Source organism: Schistocerca gregaria, chromosome 8 (assembly GCF_023897955.1).
Source record: "Schistocerca gregaria isolate iqSchGreg1 chromosome 8, iqSchGreg1.2, whole genome shotgun sequence".
Classification (NCBI taxonomy): domain Eukaryota; kingdom Metazoa; phylum Arthropoda; class Insecta; order Orthoptera; family Acrididae; genus Schistocerca; species Schistocerca gregaria.
In genome coordinates, this window is record NC_064927.1 from 125,618,224 (window position 1) to 125,643,178 (window position 24,955).

A 24,955-nucleotide genomic window follows, 5' to 3' on the forward strand; every position below is an offset into this window, starting at 1 on the left:
TTTTGCGCAAGACACTATTCTTATCTACACCATACAACACAGAAAAATACTCTTGCAGAAATTTGTCAACGAAAGATACGCAGCAATATTTGACCTAGTGCAGTCCATCATGAAAGTCACTATACCCACAACAGTCATTCCAATGGCAATGGTGGTGGTCCAAACCTTCTACCAACCACAACAAAGTCTAATCAAAATATTAACAAACTTTTATTATATAAGCCTCATGCAAGTTCTTAGGCACTGACCTGACTGAGATGCATACTGCCGCATACAGGTTGCATGTAGCTGTGGTATGAGTAATTACTGGGCCATTGAAAATCATGATATATTTTGCAAAGATCTTACTTAATTGTTTAATTAATGAATGAAGTATGTGACATTGTGGATAAAAACCAGTTCAAGCAAAGTGTAATGGAAGAGGTTGGAATCTAACAAGCACAGCAGCAAAATCTGCTAGCAACACTTTCATGAGAAATACAGATGTTGTAAGAATCAGCACATTAAAAATAAGAAATTAATCCAAGAGAAATTCAGCGTAGTTAATTTTTGAAATATTTATATATGTGTCACATTGAAGTTACATAAGGAAGTTTAATGAACTAGATTTGAGTACAAATTGTTACCTTGACCAATCAAATTTTGAATAATCTGGATATCCTGTTTCTGCCATGCTCATAGAACTGAATAGTTCTGTGGTGTATGGTTGATTTGTTGTTCATGTGGTTATTGCTTGTAACACAAACAATTCCAGCTATATCACAAAGCTTTGTGTGTGAATCATCATCATGAGCAGCAGTAACAATTTGACACATATCGGATAAAGTGTTCTTCTTTACTTTTTTCACTGATTTCAATCTTCATTAATATATGTTTATACCTCTACTACATATCAAGTAATGATGTCTACTCACCTACACTAGCTCATCATATTGATCTTTCATCAGTTCTTTAGACCCAACAAAGAACTTCCTGCCCATTTACCATCCACTTTCATGGCTACATATCCTCCTCCACCTCTGTTTCATTATTGTCATAATGTACCTTTCACAGTAATTGTGTTCTAACCCATTTATTTTCTTGTCTCTCTCAGTAATTTTCAGCTTGCATCTCGCTAAGACCTATTGAGAAATGCTTTTTAATTGTTGTAATATTTAAAATTCATAAATATGTTACTGCCATAGGTCATAACAGACAATGCTCATTAACTTCCCATGCCAGATTCCTTCGATTCAATGTTTTGAAAACTATATTTGATTTACCACAATGAAGCTAGGTAATTTTTCCTCTTTGTTATATATATACATTTCCTGGCCATCTCCAGACTACATCGTTTCAACTACACTTTTCCTTTTCCTTCCACCTGAGTTATAACTCCAGGTTAGTATTCCTGCATTTGTTTCCTGTACTATTCTTTCGTCACTTCAGTCCATGTTTTGCCAATTTTTAGTTCTGGCATTTTTTGGAAACCAAAGTGTACTTAATGTTTGTTCTTACACTGAATGTGTCTATGGATATTCTCCAGTGTTATCACCACTTCTTATAGATCTTTTTTCTACATCAGTGAACTATGCTTCTTTGGTTTCCTTATTGAGAAACTAATGGAATATCTTGACTGCTCAATCTTGTAGTAATCAAATAAATGAGCAGTGTAGCCATAGAAAACAATTGTCCTTCTATGAATGATTTCTGTGATCTCTTCTGCATGCTTTTATAGAGTGCGTTAATGTGTTATCTCCTGAATTCACCATTTTTGTTGACAAGGTCTAGGATTTTCCACATGATCTGCCTCCCTCTTATTTCTAATTTCTCTATCCGATTTTCTTTTTCTCCCCCCCCCCCCCTCTCTCCATCCCCCCCTCCTCCTCTCCTTCCATCTCCACCTCCTCCCCCTCCCTCTCCCCCCGTCCCCATCCCTCTATCCCCCTTCCTCTCTCCCCCGCCCCTCTGTCCCCATGTCCCCATCTCCCCTGCCCCTCTGTCCCCCATCCCTATCTCTCCCCCACCATTGTGTGTGTGTGTGTGTGTGTGTGTGTGTGTGTGTGTGTGTGTGTGTGTGTGTGTGTGTACCACTGGTAGTTTGGGTTGTGACTTGACATTTCTAATAAACATTGTGTGTGTGTGTGTGTGTGTGTGTGTGTGTGTGTGTGTACCACTGGTAGTTTGGGTTGTGACTTGACATTTCTAATAAATTCAGTTTTCTCATTGGAGACCTGGTGTTCCCACTGCTTGCGTCTTCAGTTCATTGATTTGTGTTCTGCAACTGTATCCAGTGAATCAGAAAAACAATTGCAAGGTTACCTCCAAAAGCTAGCTGACTGATTCGTGTTTCTATAGCAAGCATGACTCCACTCAGCCCTTTCTGGCCAGTCTTAGCTCAGTTTCTCAAATTCCCAATTGAAATGTAGAGGCCACAGTCCATCTTCTTGCCAGTCCATCTTCTTGCCAGTCCACCTTGAATTCAAAACCGTCTGAGACCTTGCCCATAAACTTCACATTGGAGGTAGTGTCAGTAAGAGTCTGTAAGATAAAAACACTTGTTTTGTTATCGAAGCCAGATACTTTGAGGATTTAAAGAACCACTATTTGGTCAAGTGAACCTTAAACCTTTTTGAAATCTATGGAGGTCTCTACGAATTTCTTACTTCTTCATTTCAGGTGAGAGAGAAAACATTTAAGATTCATTATGTATTTGGCACATGATCATCCTTTACGGAACTGTCTTCAGTGTTTACCCAAATGAGAGTCCAACCTTCCCCCTTTTTTTCCTCCTAGAGTGAAGGTGCCTTTGAAAGAATCTTGTATGTTATTTGGAAAAGAGAAATGTCATGATAATTGTCTATGCTCATTCAGTCACCTCTCTTGTGAAATCGGTGAATCATTGTAGAGGATTAGGCACATGGAAGATCCCCAGTTCCCCAAATGTTGCTGTAGTAAATGTATGCTCTGTTTAATATTTTCTCTTCTAGGAGATGATGAATCAGAGTGGATGAGTGTGCTGCTTTCAAACTAGAAACTTGATTTAGAAGCCTCACAATTGAGGGTGAAATCAAAATAATTTGCCAGTATAGGACAGTTATCCTTATTGTTCTAGAAAACTTTACTTTCGGGACCTTTGAAGTGTACTTTGAGGGATTATACTTGGTGTGATTTCATTATAAAGTCTTATAGAAGTCTAAAATGTTGTTACTGAAGTCTTGCTCAATCCTTAGCAGTTGGTTCTTGTGGAAAGCACATTTTACTACACAGATAGTTCTAGCAGTGTATTTTCTCACATCAAGGAATTTCATCCAGTTACCTTTATTCTTCTGTGAGTTCCATTCCTGCCACACAAGCTGCCTTTGTCTCAAAACCATCTCTCATTTTCTGGTCCACCATGGATGTTTCTTCGGTTTTCTTAGTCGAGCCATTTTGTTAGCTGTCTTCACTTGTGCTTCTGGCACTTGCTTTCAGTTATCTGGCTCTTGGGACTTCAGCTTCTGGGTGAATTCTTTGCTGTATTATTTGATTAAGTATTGGCAATTTTATTTCTGGTTACATTTGGCCTTTGCGTAATCTCTTTGTTGTTTGTTTCCTACAGGAACAATATGCTGCCAACAAACAAGTTATTCCTTTTGACAGATTCTGCTAACAGGTGACTTCTGTATTTTGGGAATGGAAATTCCAGGATAAATACAAATATTTAGATGACAGATCAGGACCGTTGTCAGTTAAACATTAGGACAAACTTCTTCTGAGATATAAAAAATGTCTAAAACCCGTACACACACATCCTTTTACCCGCTCTTCCAGAAGTGCACCCCAGCTGAATCATCTATCAATCATTGAACACATAATGAATGTATGTGTGTGTGTGTGTGTGTGTGTGTGTGTGTGTGTGTGTGTGTGAGAGAGAGAGAGAGAGAGAGAGAGAGAGAGAGAGAGAGACTAAAATAAGAGTAGATGCTAGTGAGATTAACTCATCTGTCATACACCATACATCTGCACCTGTACTCATTGGGGGTATGTAGTATCTATCTCAGATTTTCCGTGAGTCTACTATTATATCAGTAAATGGAAGAAAGGAATGTGCCAGAGATTCTACTTAATCTTCTCCACTGCAAAGCTGAAGTAGTATTTGAATTTTCAGCATTGACCACTGTATGGTCAAAGTAGGATGCATCAGCAATACTAGTGTGCTTTGACTTATAATATTTGATTCACTCCTGTTGTTTATAAACCAGTAGTGTATTATTTTGAATGTTCATAATACACATAAAGTTAATCAATCATTTAAATTATGCCATAGCATATCTTTCAGTTGTTTAACTAGATACCCTTTTGAAGGAAAAACGAGATGTACACACTAAGACCAAAAAAATATGACCACCATGATGGAGTTATCCAAATGGGATGGAAATCAGTAGATGTGATGTACATCTACAGGCAAACAAATGATTGCAGTTTCAGAAAAACTGGATGATTTGTTTAAGAGAGTGAGCTTCACAAATTGAACAAGTCCGTAATATGCTGGTCTACTTCCCGTCTTATGCAAACAATTATTCAGCTTGGTATTGATTATAAAAATTGTTGGATGTGCGCCTGAGGGATATCGCACCAAATTCTGTCCAGTTGGCACATTCTATCATAAAAATCCCAAGCTCCAGACAAGATGTATTCACTGGTGATCAGAGCTCAGTTCGATGCGAGACTCGCCACTGAAGGCAATTCTACTCCAGGCAATGAAATTCCAGGCCAAAGACTCTGCCATTTATTCTTATAGCAGGACCCCTTTGGCTGTCATTTGTGGCACTATTACAGCACAGTCGTGTGTCGACGATATTCGATGCCCCGTTTTGTTGCCCTCCATGGCAAGCCGTCCGGGTCTTACATTTCAGCAAGATAATGCCTCCTAGATATGGGGAGTTTCTTCTCATTACCTTCATGCTTGCTGAACCCTGTCTTGACCAGCAAGGTGTCCCCCTCCCACTTGAGAACATTTGGAACATTATGGGCAGGGTCCTCCAATTAGTTGGGGATTCTGACAAACTAACACGCCATTGGACTATGGGTCAGAGGTCAATTAACATGTTATTGACTCATTCAGTTTGTGAAGCTCTTTCTCTTGAATAAGTCATCCAGTTTTTTTTTCCAAAATTGTAATCATTTGTTTGTCTTTACATGTACATCACATCATCCCCCTCCTCCTTTTTTTCCCCCCCAACATTTCATAATTTCAGACACAGTTGTTATTCACAGTTCCACAGTTGATACTAGGAAATTACTTATATTCTACATGTTGGCAGGCGCAAGCACCACCAGTGCCAACGAGACAGCTGATAGCATTCGGTCAACTGGTGCGACTTCTGGGTGAGGCAACTGATGAGTTATCAGGTGCTCTGGAATATTGGCGTACACAGCAGCTGGCACCAGAATTGGATTCTGTGGTGACAATCTCAGAAGAAACTAAACAACATAAGAATGTTGTCAATACTCGCATTTCTGATAGTCATCGTGGTTCTCTTTCAGAGCTTTTGCATGTACTTGACATTAAGAGGAAATATCTTGCCTCCTTCAGTATTGGCACCGTCTGACTCAAGTCGCAGTCCGCGTGAGATCTATTTGCGCGGATGTCAGATGCCTGTAATGCCTAAATCTGTAGGGTGGTAGATCTCTCCGGACATGACATTGAGAGTGCTGGAAGCTGACACAGTTTCCAAGATTAAGAACTTGACATGTATGACGTTGTCTGGGTGTACATTGCCCTGTGAGTCTCTGGTTACAGTATCAATTTCTGTTCATATTCACATGCTGCATTATTGTAATGTGATCTCATGCAAAGAATTTTTATTTTAACATGTGGCATGCCAGACATTTTACAAGTGATTAGATTTAATCTCTGCAAAATGTGAAACATAATGGAAATGCCAAGCTGTGTTTTACAAACGAATCAGATTTGAACACATTTCCTTCTGAATGTATAGGTACCAACAGGACACACATTGTTTGTCACAGAATCAGATTAGATGTGATAAATGGTCCATAATAATGGTGAAATAAGGGATAAAACTATCAGAATCAGTACATATATAATTCTGTCAACAGATGGTGCAAAAAAAACTAATTGGCAAACTGTGTTTGTGTTTAACACAAAATGAAAGCTTGTTCATGCTCAGAAGAAAGGCACTTATTATATGTACACTGTTGTAAACTATTTATTTTAAATAGAAGTCAGACATTGTAATTGTCTGCTCATTATAGATATTTTTCTTCTTCACAGAGCTGTAATAAACATTTATATTTTTTTCTAAAACTCAATTTCTTTTTTGCTTTATTTATTCTAGCATTCATTTTCATTTGTAACATGTATATGTGTTGTCAGTAAAGACTGTGTACGTGTGGAAACACAGAGATGAACATTTAGGAACTTTATAATATTTTGTACACATAATCGTGCTAATTTTGTATATTTATCTTCACAAGTCTGTACAAATGGCACTGGAAGTTGACTTCATAGTATTCTTAAATTTCTTATGCGATACACTTTAGTCTATTTTAAATATTCTGCTGTTGGTTATTGTGTTACCACAAATTTCACAATACTGCATTTTTAAGAAAGTATAATTCTATTTTGCCTAGTTCTGAAAGTTTCGTTGCTGCTAACTTATTAATATTTGAAATTCAATGTCTGTAATGAATTCTTGCAAATAATTTAACAGTATTTCATTCAAATCATTAATTTCGTTAACAGTTACAAATTAGTCATTCATATGATTGGTAATATTGTGAGTGGCAACATTTCTCCTCTTAAAATTAACATTGCGGAGAAGGAGTGAACTAAATAATAAAATATATTTTTTGTATAGATGTGGGAAGAGATCTACAGTTTGGATTTTACGAGCTACTTACTAAAGTGAGTTGCTCATCTTTCCATGTGTGAGATGTGATCAAAATATGTATGGTCTTTTACTTCAGTCTTCACTGTATGGTGTATAAAAGCAACAGCTACTATGCATATGTATAAGAATTTTTCATTCTGTATGAAATGAGTTTCATAGTTCTGAAATTTTTGTAATGTTACTTATTAATAATATGTGTCTGTTTCTGAAAATATTGTACAAAAACAAATATTGAATAGCAAGAATCTTGCTCAGTAAGGCAGAATTATTTGCATTTTCTTGCACTGTCGGTGAAAAAAAAATAGTTTCTACGTGCAATTTGAACTTTTTTACTTTTTTAAACCTAACACTTTGGAGACCGGTTACTTAGAAGAGCCGCTTAGAAGAATATTGAGCCTAGGAAATTGGCAATTTTTATGCTGTTATTTTATGCATTACTGGCACATATATAATTGATTTATCTTCAGTTGACGTAACTTAAAAATTTGTTTTTCATTTTTATTTTAGTTGTTTGATAGGTTACAAACTTTGAAATCATGATGACAGAAAGTATAATTGTCCTCCCAAGAAAAGTGTGAGGTGAGCTATTGAGCAATTTCTTCCTCTTGAGCTTCCAAAATTTCTTGCTCACTCAGCAAATGTAACATGTTTATAGCAGTATTATGACAAACAGCTAGATCTAACTAATAGAAGCATGAAATTACATCAGTGTGATCATATTGCGTCAGCAGTTGATGACAGAAGGCAATACCAGTCAGGGAGCAGGTCACGAGACATCCGTATATCATTTCACACAAAATGAGTCCAGTTTTCAAATGAATGATGGTTCGACCATTGACAAAATTGCAATCCGATTTCTACTCAGGCACAGCCTTTTTAACACAGTTACAGCCCAAATTATGCTCGGGCTTGGTCTCCAAAGTATTAAGTTCAATATAGGAGGTAAAAAGTGTAAGAAGCCAGTATTGTAATACATAATGATTTAGTCTTCCTTTATTTGCCTTATGATCATTATTCTTCAACCAATGTCATCAGTACAGTATGTAAGTAGGAATCAGTTCATGGCACTCTTGAGAACTGGCTGTGTAAATAAGTTACTTCGAAGTGTGAGTGTGAGTGTGTGTGTGTGTGTGTGTGTGTGTGTGTGTAGAGGAGGATAGGTGGACAGTTGTTTGAATCTTAGTTACACTAGTATCGTACTGTTGTTCATGCTTTTATAATGTGTCTTATTGTATTATTAGTCATTATTTAAAAAAGAAATATTAGACAAAATTGCTGGCAAGTACTTACCTTCAGGAGACAAAATGTATAGTACTGCCAATAGGTGTGTGTGTGTATGTGCGAGTGCACACACACACACACACACACACACTGTCATAGGTTTTGGAACTATTACTTCCATCCTTAGGAAGTGGAAAAAGATATGTGGGTCACAACAGGTGGGTACCTCTCATTCTGGTGTCTGAGTAACCTGTCCTTCCTTTTTAACTATCCATAGTATATCCATCCCTCCCTCTCTCCTCTCTTTGGCAAAGGTACTAATGAAGCTAGAATTTGTGTGTGTGTGTGTGTGTGTGTGTGTGTGTGTGTGTGTGTGTGTGTTTTTGCCACTCTGTCTGTCTGATTTCGCCTCCGGAAGGAAAGTACATGCCAACAAATCTGTTTCATAACTTTTTTTTTAATTCTCTAGAGTAAATTTTCTTTTGACACAATTAGTCATCATTTATCAAAGTTTAAGATTCTGAGGGAAATGATTTTCATGATTAATGACATTTGATGTGGTTAGATTAATTATAATGCACCATAAGAAATGATAGGTTGTGTTCAATTTGCTTATTTAGGCTAGATAAAAGAGAGGTACATAATTTTCAAAATAATATTTTCTACTACTGAAAAAGTGGTGCTAAGATTCACAAAATAATTATTCTCAAGTGAAATATAAGTTGTTTTTCCCTCCACAATAGCAACAGTTTAAAAATTAAATGTTCAAGTGTGCTGTAGACAATTATGTGGTGTTAGATACATGTTTTGTCATTAATTGGTGATAGTATTCAACAGCAGGAATGAACGGAGTCTGTTGTAGATGTGTGAAACAAATTCTGGGGGAAAAATTCACATTTGGAAGATAAGTTACTGGAGTCTATGCATCTCAGTTCTGTGAAATGCCACAGCTATTTTAAGTGTGATAATTGTGAAAATAACATAAAAATCGTATTTTCTGTATGTTCAAAGCTTTCAGAGCTCACAGATGTTAATACCTTTCCCTTGGCTACATTATTGTCAGTAAATTGTGAATGACTTTTATTGTCTTGTCTTTTATGTCTTGGCACTTGTGGTCTTCCCATCCATTCCATAAAGGGAACATACTTGGGCTTTGTTTGGTAGTCATGTTTATGTTTACATCCTACCTTTGGATCATGTTTATAGTACAGTAGGAACTAGAATAATAGGAAGACCAACAATTTCTTGTGGATGTAGTAGTCTGGTGCAACATTACATCCCCCTCATCAACAAAACTGTGCTGAAGATGATGATAGAGTTTATCATATGTCTTTTTAATTTACAATTCATTTGAAAATTCATTGGCTTAGAGAGCCTTTTCCTTGAAAATATTTTGCATCTAGTTTCCTTGTCACCAGATATTTCTACAGATGATAGCACTGTTTATACCATATTTAGAATAGCAGTGCTATTGCTGGTGTATCTTTGTATTACTTGTTTCACCATACCCTATAAAAAAATCTTTGCAGTTGTATTTGTCATCGTGTAACATGTTAATTTTTTTTTTGTATCACTAGCTTTGCCTTAAGAGTATGTGTTGGGAATATATATTGTATCATCCATGCTAGTAAAAAAAAAAAAAAAAAAAAAAAAATTCTTGAAGTGAGGGGCACTTGTGCCTTTGCAGGAGACTAGTGACCTTGATATCTAAACAAACTGAAGAATTGTCAGGCTTAGTAACATTTGGTTTTATGTGAACAGATTGTATGTGTCAGCTTCACAACCACCTTTGAATAAAAGAAAAAGTGACAGACAGGACAAATAGCCAAAACCCTATGACACTTTGCGTGTCATGGTTCTTCTTAATCTCTGGTAATGCACATAAAGCCGAGTCGGTATGTGGTTTAAATAAAACAAAATTTGACAGAAACTGTAGCTGCTTCGGTTTTAAAAAGAAGGTTGTTATGTGGTGCAAGCAGAGGGTCTTTTTCAGTGCTAACAATAGGAAAATGTTTAAAACATTCTCAGACTTGCTGCATCAGTTCAGGGTAAAACTTCGAGCTTTCATTGATTACCTGCATCATCAAGAGCAACTGACAATCAAAACAGCTGCTGAGGCAGTCTTATACAGCCCAAAATCGGCTTCTGATTGGTTGGTAATTACATAATGTCATTTCTGCATTGGTAGCACCACCACTCTGTCTGTAGTGTAAACATTGCAACAAACACCTGTTGCTCTTTTCTGCATCAAGAGCTCGCTTCCATGCCCCTCTAAGATTATAGCTGCTGTCACGGTTGAAGACCTCTCACATTTTTATTTCTACAGCCTCTGTACTTAGAGACCATAAAATTACAGACTCTAAGCATATAAAGGCCTGGGAAACACTTTTGTTTTGTCAAATTGTATTTTATGTTTGTTTGTGAGGCTGTGCTCAGCAACTGCAGATTTCTCCAGTTCTCAATTTTGTAAAGTACCGTTGATGACCTGCACAGTGGTCAGAAATCGTTCAAATGGTCTGATTTATGTAATTGCTTCTGCGCTCACAACGGATGTTGTAAATTCCAGAGACCCTGAGGTCGAGACTACCCTTAACAAGTTGTAGCATCTCCTTTATCTTCTCAGAAGGTCAGAAAATAGATCTTGTACCTTGTCTTCCAAGGCTCTTCCTATTTTGCTAGATAGATTACCACAGAAAGAAAGGAATGCAATTGGTGCATCATCATGTGAATATTCAAGATTTTCACGTATCCTTTTCTCGGAGAATGCTGACTTCATATCAGTGACCCATAGCCATTGTGTCGGTACACATACTTCAGATGACTAATTTCAGAATCCAGGTAGTCCTTGTCAGAAATAGTTTTTGCTCTGTGTACCATAGTATGTACTTAAAACTGATCTCTTTTCATGTTGAAGTATGTGCATTAAATTTGGCTCTCCTTGTTGATCTTAATTTTCTTGTTATTTTGACAACACTTTTATGGTCCAGCCACACAGTGTAGCAGCTCTGAACATATGGACAATGTGCACCCAAACTGTTCACTTTTGAGATGGAGAAACAATGAAGGCTGCCATTGTTAAATTTTTTGGTACATTGGAAGTCAGATGGGTGTCTTGGTCAAAGGAAGCGTGAAAATTTTGAATATTCTCATGATGAAGCACCGATCACATTCCTTCCTTTCTGTGGTACTGTATCCAGCAAAGTTGGAAGAGTCCTGAGAAGAGGAGTTACAAGGTGTATTTTCCAACCTTCTAAGAAAATAGAGGAGTTGCTACACACTGTTAAGGACAGTCTCAGCTTCAGGATCCCTGCGATTTACAATATACCTTATGAGTGTGGATGCAATCACATAGGTCACTCCATCCACATCATTTCTGAACACTGTCAAGGACCTCAAAGGCGTATTACAAATCGAGGACAGAAGAGATCTGCAGTTGCTGAGTGCAGCCTCACAAACAAACATAAAATACTATATGACAAAATGAAAGTCTTGTTTGAGGCCTCTGCATACTGGGACTCTGTAATAATGAAGCTGAAGCTGTAGAAGTAAGAATGTGTCAGAAGATCTTCAACCTTAACAGTGGCTATAATCTTAGTGGTGCATGGAAGAGTCTCAATGCAGAGAAGAACTGGAGATATTCATTGCAATATTTATGCAAAGGTGCCACCAATGCAGGTGTTGCCACCATCAGCAACGGCATTATGTAATTACTGACCAATCAGAAGCCTTCTGACGGCTATATAAGGCCACTACAGCAGCAGTTTTGACAGTAATTTGCTCCTAACGATAGAGGTAATCATCAAAATCTGAAAGTTTTACCTTGAATTGTTGCAGCAAGAAGTTTGAGAATGTTTTATACAACAGTGCCATTGCAAAAGACTTCGTTCTCAAGAGGAAACTGGCTAAATAAATGTTGTCACTTCTTCTTCTTTCTCTGCTTCTTTCCTTCTGTCTTGTCTTCGTCCACTGCTTTCTTGTCGTCACATACCTTGTCTTCTTTCAGTGCAGTCTCTTTCTCTGATGGCTCTCAGTTACTGTTGCCCAGTTAGTGTTCTGATTTTTTCATCATTTTGCTTTTCCACTCTTTTATCTCTTAGCCCCACCAGGAGCATTATCTGGAAGTTTTCCTTTCCATATATAATTTTTTTGGGGTTGTGAGTGAGTTCTTTATCTGTATCTTGTCTGCTGATGTGTGTTTTGACATTACCATTTAACAGTGCTTTCCCTTATGTATGTCATACCTTGTAGTGCAGATTTCATGTGAAAGAGCTCACAGATACATGTATTATTCATGTAGCTGAAGTGAAAGTCATTTTTGTGCAGTGAAAGATTGCATTTGAGTCATACACAGGAGTCATAATTGATTGCAATCAGTTGGGTATCGCTGTACCTGGCTGAACAGGCAATCGGTAACACATGCCAATTTTTAGTAAACTTTGTACGTTTTGGTACAGTCCTGCAATATTAACTTTGGTTATTTACTTTTACAGCCATCATTTGTTGAATTTTATTACTGTTAATTTGTGTGTTTGTGGATGTGCATGTTTGTGTTCATAATTTTTATGAGCAGTTTTGTACTAAATATTGTACAGTGTGTGGAAAAAGTCCTATTAAATGAAGTTTCAGCGTGTATTGTTTTTTGATTAAATGCCATAAAAATATACTTCATGTAGCACATTTCTCACTGAATTACCATTATCTGACCTTTTTGTGTGTTCAAGTGGCCTAAAAATGTTTCCAGATGAAATCAGTCTTGTAAAATCATCAGTTCCAAGTGTCATGGTAAAAAGAAATCGTTTCTCTTCGTAGTCTGTCAGTCATTGCTGATGAGGCTGTGCAGCCTTAAAGAGTAATTTTAATGTAAGTTCTTGTAAAGAACCAAGGATTTTAATGCTTTTAAGAAGTTAAATGCTATATTTTTGCAATGTGTAATAGAGCATCTGACAGCACTTCATACCAACTGAGCCTGTGTGCTGGTGCCCACACTGGTGTGCACGCAACAACAACAATAAGATCAACAACAACAAGATGATAATCTACAGTAAAATCAGTTTCTAAAATGCAGACCTTTTCTCTCCACACAGTATCCTCAGAACAGGTTATTCTCTAGCTGAAGCCTAAAAGATAAGTCTAACATCCAGAGGGAAAGGAATTTTTATTCATTTGTACAAAAAGCCTTTGGTCAGTGGCCTGGCCAATATCCTCCAAAATAGGCTATAAACAGTTACAGTGTGTAGCTTTTGTTCATACAAACTCATCACCACACACTGATGAGTCTTCTTCTTCTTCTTCTTCTTCTTCTTCTTCTTCTTCAAACATTCCTGCTTGTGCAGGCCATTGACAGAGCCTCTTCCAAGCTTCTCTTTCCTCCCTCCTCATTTAGCATCTCCTCCCATTGCAGTCCTTTTCAGTTCATATCATCATTTTCCCAGTCTCTCCATTTTTTTCATGGTCTTCCAGTTGGTCTTCATCCGGATTGTCTGTTCTAGGGGTCTTCTCAGAAGTCTTTCTGGTCCCGTTTTTCTGATGTGGCCATATCATTTAAGCCTGTTACTCTCCATAGTTGATCAGCAGGGTGTTTCATATTATTTCATGCCTTCTCCTGTCACTTCTCATCTTACTAAGATCCCTCATTGGAAGCACATCTCTGTTGCTTGTATTCTGCTCAGATCTTCCATAGAAGAAAATTGGCAGATAATACTACTTGTGCATCATGATTTTTGCTTTGGCAGATATTCTCCAATTTCTAATTGTGTCCAATACAGAATAATAAAATTCTCAACAATTTTCTATTCTCTCCAAATTTTAGTGTGTGATGTTTCCTTTCTTGGTTAATTTGCTACCTATATACTTGAAAGCATCTACTTCTTTAATAACTTTCTCTTTTCAAGTAACATCCTTCATTTTCATGCTGATTTTCATTACTCCATTTTTATCTCCATGCTTGCATCTTAAATTTATTGTTTGCCAGATATTTAGTTGTTCTTCCAAGTTCTGCTCATTTTATTTCCAAATTATCACATCATCTGCTGTTGACATTTGGCATACTTTCTTTGTGATAATGTCCAGAACTATATTAAAATGCACTGGTCGGAACATCCTTCCCTGATGAACCTTTCTGTCCATTGTAAACACTTTTTTTTTTGTCATCTATTATAACATATTTCAGGCATTGTTTATGTGTGTTTCTGATTCTCAGTTGCATTCCTTTTGACAGTTCCAGTCTATTCAGACCTCACCATATCTCTTCCCTTCTAACAGATCATAAGACTTTTTTATGATTACGAATGCAACTGCGATGTTTTTCCCAAATTCCCATTTCATTCTACAACCTGTCTGGCTACAAATATGTCATCTAAAGTTGACCTTCCAGATTGAAATCCTCATTGTTTCTTTCTTGATTGTAGTTCTATCTTACTCCTGGTTGTCTGCAAAATTATCTTTTCATAAATCTTCATGTAGCGGCAAAGTAGTGCTATTTCTTTGTGATCTCACAGAGCACCTTGTTACCTTTCTTAGAGATAGATACAATAATTGCCTTTGTCCATATGTCCATACTCTCCTCTGTATTCCATACAACCACTGAATTCCGATAGGTCCTGTGGCTTTCATCACGTCTACAGTGATGTCATCTACTCCAGAAGCTTTGCCATTTCCATTTCTAAAACAGCTTTCTCTGCATCCATCATCTGCAGACCTATTTCTGTTTCCTTTGTGATAATGATATTTCTTTTGTCTCCCCCTTTCTCATCATGTGTATTTGTTTCATCCCTTCCTTAAAATAGGTTTTGGAATTATTCTATCCATAATTTCAAAATTACTACTCCCTCTCAAACAGATTTTCCTTCTTTGTTGATGACTTTTGAAGTATTCTCTTTTTGCTTTGTTCTGTTACGTAATGTGTGGTATAGTATCATCCTTAAAATTGTCTTCTGTTTCTTTTGTGAATTTTTCCCAAGACATCCTCTTAACCAGGGATATCATTTTTCTTGCTGCTCTGTTTAGTCATTTTGTTTGTTTGTGTTATGTTCTGTTCTGTTTTTGAACCATTCTTCCCATGTGATATTTATTTTCTTGACAGTTTCTGCGATTCTCTCGTCCCACCATGAAGTTTCTTTTTGTCTGACTTTTGTTTATGTCCTTCCACATGTTTCTTCTACTGCCTTGGTTAGGGTCCATTATAATCTCTTCCTCTCATCTGTAGGAAGCTGTCTCTTAATCTTCTCTCTGTATATCTCTTGGGTTTCTTCATCTTTCAGTTTCCAGCACTTGATTTTTGCCTGAATTTTTTCAGTGTCCCTCCCAACAGTCGGTAGTATCTGTTGAGATTAATACTTGTTATTGCATTCATTCCTGTCAGGCATCTTCTGATTTTTTTCAGTTATTGTAATGTAGTCTATTATGGTTTTCTGTTCCAAGTTCCAACTGTGTATGCTAAACCTGTGACTCTCTCTTTCCTTATACCATCCACTGACTAGTATTCCCTTTCGAATATCATGAAAAACTTGTCACATCCTTTATCATGCCTTGACATGGATATCCTCCCCTGCTTCTCCTCAGATAGAATAGATAGAATTTTATGACCCACCTAGTTCATGCAATAACTTAGACCTACAGCCCTCCCTCATTCGCACACACACCTCTCTGCACATTTTTCCCATGTGGTTCCAACATGTGAGACCTGTCCCATGTCTTTATTTCTGTACTTTTATGCATTTATTGTGTCCTACTTGCAACTTGTACTGCAACTACACTGCAGTGTTCTCTGTGGGTATGGCAACTGGCAATTAATCACCAACAGCACACATGATTAGCCACTTGGTAGTTGAACATGCAGCACTGATAACTTCAATTGCTGCTTCAATACATGTTCGATTCAAATCCCACTACCTCCTCATCATAACTTTGCATATGAGAACTGTCTCACACACATATTTGCCATCACCCTGGTCTAAACTGCCACAATACCCCATCCTCAACCATCCCTTTTGCATTTTGATGGAATCACACAGTATTAGCCCCCATTTTGAAATCATTGACTCCCCCAGCCATTTCCCCTAAAGTTCTCTTCACTCACCATGTCGGTCTTGCAAATCTTCCTCCCCTTCCTGTGGCCACAATCCTTTCTTCTGCCCCTCCCTAACACCTCTATGCCCATACAAATACTCATAATGAGACAAATAATAAAGACTTATTCACACTGCCTAGTTGAATACTTACATTGTTTGAAATTCGTATTCTTTGTTTTGTCCAAATATCAGTTTATTTTAGTGGTTGAGCATTGCCAGTCATAGTAACAACTATCAGCTAGTATATAACCTGTTATTGTTTGGTGAGTGGTGTTTTGTATGGTAAGAATGATTCCAGCCATGTAACATGCAGACATATTCTTCTGATGAAGTGGAAGGTGGTAGACTGTGCTCCTCATACTGGGTAAGTTAATATTTTTCAAGAGACTTACACAAATGTTCTGGCTGTGTGCCTTGGATGACTATATATTGCATTGAGTGAAATTAATTTTTCTTGTCGACTGAGTGCCTGGGATTTCAGCTGAATTTGTCAAGTGTGTATTACTTCAACAAAACAAGAAAGTAAGAACAACTTAACTGCAGGCTGGGTTTTGGTTCCGTACTGAAACTAGAACTGTACAAATGCAGAATGAAAGTTTTTTGGTGTCAATTACCAGCCCATTGTTAATTACGACGAGATATTCTCTCTTGTCGCTGCTAGCCATGAAAGTATTTTGGTGGGTCTTATTGCAGTGGAAAACAAAGTAAGATATACTTACAGACCAATTAACATTCGGAATTATGCTATTGGGACTTGCTCTGGCAGTTCAAGCAAGGAATAGTAGGATACAATGATGTCATTTGAAAGGCACAGACTCAGTAAGCCAGTCACTGTGCCTTTTCAAACAAATCATCCCTGCAGTTGCCTCAAGTGGTTAGAGAAAAATAAAAAGTCTGAATGACCAGATTGGATTTGAACCACCGCCAACCTGAAATTGTTGTTGTTGTGGTCTTCAGTCCTGAGACTGGTTTGATGCAGCTCTCCATGCTACCCTATCCTGTGTTAGCTTCATCATCTCCCAGTACCTACTTCAACCTACATCCTTCTAAATCTGCTTGGTGTATTCATCTCTTGGTCTCCCTCTATGATTTTTACCCTCCACACTGCCCTCCAATACTAAATTGGTGAGCCCTTGATGCCTCAGAAGATGTCCTACCAACCGATCCCTTCTTCTAGTCAAGTTGTGCCACAAACTTCTCTTCTCCCCAATCCTATTCAACACCTCCTCATTAGTTATGTGATCTACCCATCTAATCTTGGGTATTCTTCTGTAGTACCACATTTCGAAAGCTTCTATTCTCTTCTTGTCCAAACTATTTATCGTCCATGTTTCACTTCCATACATCGCTACACTCCATACAAATACTTTCAGAAATGTCTTCCTGACACTGAAATCTATACTGGATGTTAACAGATTTCTCTTCTTCAGAAACATTTTCCTTGCCATTGCCAGTCTACATTATATATCCTCTCTACTTCGACCATCATCAGTTATTTTGCTCCCCAAATAGCAAAACTCTTTTACTACTTTAAGTGTCTCTTCCCAATCTAATTCCCTCAGCATCACCCAACTTAATTCGACTACATTCCATTATCCTCGTTTTGCTTTTATTGATGTTCATCTTATGTCCCCCCCTTCAAGACACTATACATTCCGTTCCACTGCTCTTCCAAGTCCTTTGCTGTCTCTCACAGAATTACAATATCATCGGCAAACGTCAAAGTTTTTATTTCTTCTCCATGGGTTTTAATTCCTACTCCGAATTTTTCTTTTGTTTCCTTTACTGCTTGCTCAATATACAGATTGAATAACATCAGGGATAGGCTACAACCCTGTCTCACTCCCTTCCCAACCACTGCTTCCCTTTCATGCCCCTCGACTCTCATAACTGCCATCTGCTTTCTGTACAAATTGTAAATAGCTTTTCGCTCCCTGTATTTTACCCCTGGCATCTTCAGAATTTGAAAGAGAGTATTCCAGTCAACATTGTCAAAAGCTTTCTCTAAGTCTACAGATGCTAGAAACGTAGGTTTGTCTTTCCTTAATCTAGCTTCTAAGAAAAGTCGTATGGTCAGTATTGCCTCACGTGTTCCAACATTTCTGCGGAATCCAAACTGATCTTCGCCGAGGTCAGCTTCTACTAGTTTTTCCATTCGTCTGTAGAGAATTCACGTTAGTATTTTGCAGCTGTGACTTATTAAACTGACAGTTCGGTAATTTTCACATCTGTCAACACCTGCTTTCTTTGGGATAGGAATTATTATATTCTTCTTGAAGTCTGAGGGTATTTCGCCTGTCTCGTACATCTTGCTCACCATATGGTAGAGTTTTGTAAGGACTGGCTCTCCCAAGTCTTTCAGTAGTTCTAATGGAAAGTTGTCTACTCTCGAGACCTTGTTTCGACTCAGGTCTTTAGTGCTCTGTCAAACTCTTCACGCAGTATTGTATCTCTCATTTCATCTACATCCTCTTCCATTTCCATAATATTGTCCTCAAGTACATCGCCCTTGTATAGACCCTCTACATACTCCTCCCACCTTTCTGCTTTCCCTTCTTTGCTTAGAACTGGGTTTCCATCTGAGCTCTTGATATTCATAGAAGTGGTTCTCTTTTCTCCAAAGGTCTCTTTCATTTTCCTGTAGGCAGTATCTATCTTACCCCTAGTGAGATAAGCCTCTACATCCTTATATTTGTCCCCTAGCCATGCCTGCTTAGCCATTTTGCACTTCCTGTCAATCTCATTTTTGAGACATTTGTATTCCTTTTTGCCTGCTTCATTTACTGCATTTTTATATTTTCTCCTTTCATCAATTAAATTCAATATTTCTTCTGTTATCCAAGGATTTCTACTAGCCCTTGTATTTTTACCTACTTGATCCTCTGCTGCCTTCACTATTTCATTCCTCAAAGCTGCCCATTCTTCTTCTACTGTATTTCTTTCCCCCATTCCTGTCAATTGTTCCCTGGTGCTCTCCCTGAAACCCTGCACAACCTCTTGTTTAATCAGTTTATCCAGGCCCCATCTCCTTAAATTCCCATCTTTTTGCAGTTTCTTCAGTTTTAATCTACAGGTCATAACCATTAGATTGTGGCCAGAGTCCACATCTGCCCCTGGAAATGTCTTACAATTTAAAACCTGGTTCCTAAATCTCTGTCATACCATTATATAATCTATCTGAAATCTGTCAGTATCTCCAGGGCTCTTCCATGTATACAACCTTCTTTTATGATTCTTGAACCAAGTGTTATCTATGATTAAGTTGTGCTCTGTGCAAAATTCTACCAGGTGGTTTCCTCGTTCATTTCTTAGCCCCAATCCGTATTCACCTACTATGTTTCCTTCTCTCCCTTTTCTTACTCTAGAATTCCAGTCACCCATGACTATTAAATTTTAGTCTCCCTTCACTATCTGAATCCAGCAAGAGGACTACGAAGACTGCTTCTGGAAGAGGGAATGGCGTTGGGTGCAGTGTATCAGTTGTAGAGTAGAGTATCTTGAAGTGGACCTTGCGCAATAAATAAAAGATAAGTGAAGAAAAATTTTGTGAACAATGTTTTGAATTTTTTGAACGGGCCTCGTATTGAAGGCATTGCACAGGTGCTGTTAATGGTCAAATACATCAGCGCGACCTGAGCCTTGGCTAGCACCTGCATCAATCTTCAAGCAAGCATTTCTTGTGAAGTTTCCATATGTTTGCCCAACCTCTATGTATTAGGGTCCATTTCTGCTGCAGTAGAATTGTCAGCTTGTACAATTTTTGAGATGTTTCTAAGGTTGTCAAGGTCAGAATTTTTCGAAAGCAGTAGTCCATACTTTTCCCCCCACTTACGAACCCCATTTCCCTGGCACATTCTCCACATTTTGTGCTCTGCGTCATCTGCAGTTTTTAGTGACTTGGTCAAAGCCTGCCCTTTTTTAAACTGGCAGATGGCTTGTGGCAGAAAACAAAATGTGGTCACAATGAAAGTTAAATCATTTCTCACTTCCGACAGTTTGAGAAGTTTCTTTGTCGCAATTGAAGATGCTTAATCATCCAGAGCGATGACCACATTATTTGTACTTGGGAAATTTGCAGTGTAGTAAACTTATGCTGAAATCCATGTTCTCCATCTCATTATGATTTTCTTTTTTTTATGTTGTTCGGCATATTGTAGAATCACAGGTTTGTCAAAATAGTAATTGCTGTTCCTGTCTGGAGGGGGAAGAGACATATCTGGCAAAATGTCTTAATCTTGGTGGCGCTTTCATAAATAGCTTAATAACACTGGAAATAGATTTGTTGACATCTGTAATCAAGCTTTGTATCTTTGCTGACATCATGTGCTACGCAGATCATGTGAAACATTTTTGGGAAAAGAGCTTTTAAAGCTGTCCCAATCTTCTACATGTATGGTGGTGCAACTGAGACGAAGACTAAAAAAAATAATACATAGTCATACTGAATTTTCTCAGGCCACAGTATCTATAATGAATTGATAAATAACTGCGACAGTTGAATTGTTAACCTTCTCCAGGCACTCTTTTACAAGGAGTAATGTCTTTATTGATTCACCACCTGCATGATTTAATGGCCCAACAATCACTACATTTACATGCGACATATCTTCCAACAAACAAAAACCGTTTTTCGATGTCGTTACATGCTATGATTGGAAGCGGATTTGCTGGTCCATTTAAATATGGCGTCTGAAAACAGTTGATCGAGTTCCTGATTTTGTCAGTACAGTATAGTGATTGGCTAAACTGCGATTTTGCGATATCAGTGGCTTCTGTGAATTCTACTTTTCAGTATCTGCTGTTCTTAACTGTGATTTGTCACAGTTAAGGAACGTAGGTCGCGTATCCCTCCGCCACTGCGATTTCTGTGACTTCTGCGATTTCTGTGACTTCTGCGATTTCTGTGACACCTGCGATTTCTGTGACTTACCACCATATGAAAAAGTTACATCTGCCCACACAGGAAATTGCATCTCAACAAACCTGTCATTGGTAAGTAAGTTTTACGTTTGTTCTTCCGTTGGCTTTAATTATGTATTGAAGAAACAACTGTGAAAATATTAATAGTGTAATTAATATGTAAGTAGCCATACAGTAGCATAATAGTTCGTGCTTAGAAAATGAATTCTTACATTTTTTTATGTTCACAGGTACCCGAACTACATTTCAGTCGCTCAGTAAATTGATAACTCAACAGATCTGGAGAAATTACCACTGCGTCTTTAGACCGTTTTCGTCAGCCGAGAGGTTAGTTTCTAAGTGTTTCGATGGACTTAATTACTTCAGTGAAATCGTTCTTGCAAATGTGAAATATACCCCATTGAGTGGCTTTCATTACAGCAAATATTAGCAATCTACTCTGTCAATTATATTGCTTGTAATTAGTGACAACAAAAATTGTTTAATAACCCTTGTGATTTTGCAGACACAGTTCTGACTCTTGATTACTGGTTGCTGTACGTATCTATCCACATCAAGGCTGTTGAGAGAGACTTGTGAACATTCAAGACAGCTCTTAGAGAATTTGCAGTTTAAAAGTGACATAATTGTGAAATGAGTGTGCACATGAGTGATTAAACTGTGTTTTATTGAAATTGTTATGCGATTTTAAAGGAATAATAAGTGTTAAATACAGTGAGTGAATAATGAAAATCTCATTTTCCACATGTTTAAGCCGTCCTATACCCGTAATTTTCCGCCACTTATTTACTGGTAAACTCTAGTTGGAGAGTGACATACCGCCCCCCTCCCCCCAATCTTGGTGTGACACTGACCTGTAACATATCACGAAGTCTACAATATGCATTTTGAGGCTGTTGATACGAAAGTGGGAAGTACAGATCTTCCAGTTAAATCAGGAATAGCTTAAGTGCAGTACTTGAAAGTAACACAGGAATAGCTTACTTATGTAGGTGGTAGTAGTGTCGGCAAAAAGTTCGTGTGTGTGAAGTTGCTACGTAGAACACCAGGTGCAAAACTTTTATCCCGAGTCTTGAACTGTGCCGGAATAAAAGTGAGCCATTCATATGACTCAATAATGCTGTTTTCATTTCACTACACTTATACAGATGCCTGAGTTCTGCTGTGTTAACATTGCAAAGTCCTGTAGGCATGTGGAGTATTAACCAAAATTGTCATATTGGAAGCAGAATCACATTTGTTACGATACTTGATATTTTCAGGAGAAAAAGGCAATGTTGCTTCTTATTAATATAATACATTCAGAGTCACAGCTGTGTTTGACCAACCATAACTGATGCTGAATGTGCATGTCGTCATATAATGTGAAGGGCTTATTTCAATAGTGGTAAAAGTCCATTACCTCCACTTTTCTGTCTATAATGCTTCTGAAATTAATGATCCAAACAATCATTAATAAAGGTTCATTTCTAGCAAGAAGCCATATGCTTGAATATTTCTGGTATCTCAACTATAGATTTTTCAGCGCTCATTTAACTTTACGCGTCCGTATCTCAAAATGAACAAAAATGGACTTGTACCACTAATGAAATAAGTCCTTCATATGCACACACAGCACACCGATCTCGTGAGGCACAAGGCTCTCATAACGAAGTACGTACGTCGTTCAACAGATAGCACTAGGAAAAGAATGTTAACTGCGCTTTTCAGTTGCTACTTGTGACTCTTAGTTGCGATTTGTCACGGAAATCCCAGTTTGACTCGGTAGCGAATAGCATAGTATGAGCTTTGCTCAACAGATGAAACTGCTAGCTGCGCTTTTTAGTTGCTACTTGCCACTCTTAGTTGCGATTTGGCACTGAAATCGCAGAAAGCAGTATGGAATTCGGCCAACAGATGGTTCACGGCGTTTAATGTGAAATGCTACTTGCGACTGCTAACTGTGACTGAAATCGCAGCTAGATTTTGTAAAGTTGTTATTAGGATATCTGTGACTTCTCAATCACTGTGATTTCTAACATACGCGATTTCCTGCCCACCACTAGTACAGTAGTTGTTTCTCTTAACTGGAATATTACAGGTAGACAGTTTCGTCTCAGTCTAATATTTCTGTTTCCTTTTCACGGCAAAATAAGTTAATATTTACCGAACATTCTGAAAACAAGGCGTGACTTGACAACCCAAGCACGTTTGAAAACCGGTTGTGTTTACATGGGAGCAAAAATCAGTTGCAGAATTAGAACACTGACAACTATAATCCGATCATCATAAGAATAAACCTGATTTAAAGAAACACAAACGCGATGATTGGGCAGAAACCGTAGCACACGTATACTGGTGTTGTTACGCTCTTGGAAGTAGGTCCTACTTATTTATTAGATATTCTTACTAAGTTATGTTAAATGAAACTTTAAGTCATTCAAATGTATTAACTGCCATCAACGTTGTTCTTAATCACGCTTTAGCTACACAGTTTTTATTCCAAAAATTCGTGTACAGTCAGAGCCTCTGCAGCGTTGTGCTATGATTGTTGAGCTATTAATACATGAAAATGACAGGCTGCTTTCTGTTCCATAGTGAAATACATGTGTGGAATACGGTGAAAAAGTTCCAAGAAATAGGCTGTTCTTAATGTTTTCATATATTTACGGAGATAATCGGTTTTGAAGTTTTCCCAGTGGTGTATATTTGCAATCGATACTGAAACCTCTCACTCAATATTTGGTGTAGTCTGTAGCATAATAGAATGTGAACCAATTGCGATTATTCGTACGTAGGTTCGAATCTCCACAGTAACGTTTCGTTTCTCGTTCGATTTGAAATATCTACATCTCATAATTATAAAGCTCATCATCATTTTTATGAGTAATGCACGTCTTCTTGTTTATAATTACATATTGGGCGCGAAATTCCTGTTTCTATTTCAAATACAAATTCTTAATTATTCCATTTCAAATACAAATTCTTAATTATCGATGTTTTATGAAAGACTGTTCATAAAAGTTGTTTACATTAAGAACATATAAGTTTAATTCTTAAGACAAGACTGAAAGACCAAATCCTCTTTATTAGGACGATGTCCATCGTTTTATACCACAGTGCTACGTCAGTATCGTAGAAACATGAAAAATAATCATTTTCACAGCATCGAGCACATCATACAAATGCTGCATTTTTGTATCTGTTATTGTACTATTACAATATGAACCCAACAGAACTGATCTGGAGCCAAGCTGCGGGATTTGGTCCGAAAAGTAACTAGATTGTTAAGCTGCAAGACGTACTGGAACTAAGGCATGCAGTTTTTTCACATATCACTGCCGAACGCTGGCGGGATATAGAACGGCTCGTCATAAAAGAAGAAGAGAATATGCTCCTCCTGGTTGGCTTAGTGGATGCTGTTGTTGATAGGCTTGCTTTCAATGCAGCCGGTGACCCTTCCAGAACTGAAATGTATATCTCGGATTCGGATAAGGAAGGAGCTATGTGGCTTCAATATTCAACTATACGGTGAAATCCTTCAATTCTCTCTTACGTTCTACACAGATTATGCAGAAAAATTACCGTGTGGTTAAATTTGGAATTTTCATTATTCTTCTTTTTAATTACAATAGTACATTAGCTAAAAACGATAACGTGTTGTGATTTTCGTATTTTGCACAAAAATATTTTATTGCCAGTAGAAGACACATCAGATCTGAAAATATTAACGTAATTTTGCAATTTACTGCAAAAGTAATACTAAATTTCGGTATATTACTACCGTCCACAACGTAACAATGGAAACTGAAAGAAAGAGAAATTTTGTACAATAATGGAATCGTGTTTTTCAGCACTCATGGTTGCTTTTGGAGGAGTTATGATCCT

The 24,955-nt window shown here is 37.6% G+C and overlaps 1 protein-coding gene and 1 long non-coding RNA gene across 3 annotated transcripts in view; both read left to right on the top strand.

Annotated features, from left to right (window-relative positions):
• LOC126284352 (N-alpha-acetyltransferase 25, NatB auxiliary subunit) overlaps positions 1-12,762 on the top strand; it is an 84,685-nt gene extending 71,923 nt beyond the window's left edge. For both annotated transcript variants that reach the window (XM_049983217.1, XM_049983218.1), the window contains exon 17: positions 5,286-12,762. In XM_049983217.1, the coding sequence (XP_049839174.1) occupies positions 5,286-5,573 (288 nt within the window). In that variant the 3' untranslated portion in view covers positions 5,574-12,762. The remainder of the gene's footprint in view (positions 1-5,285) is intronic.
• An 8,283-nt stretch (positions 12,763-21,045) lies between these two features.
• Positions 21,046-21,793, top strand: LOC126284354 (uncharacterized). Its single transcript, XR_007551470.1, has 3 exons — positions 21,046-21,160; positions 21,319-21,415; positions 21,594-21,793. It is a non-coding gene; the product is annotated as an uncharacterized LOC126284354 (long non-coding RNA).
• Positions 21,794-24,955: the final 3,162 nt, after the last annotated feature.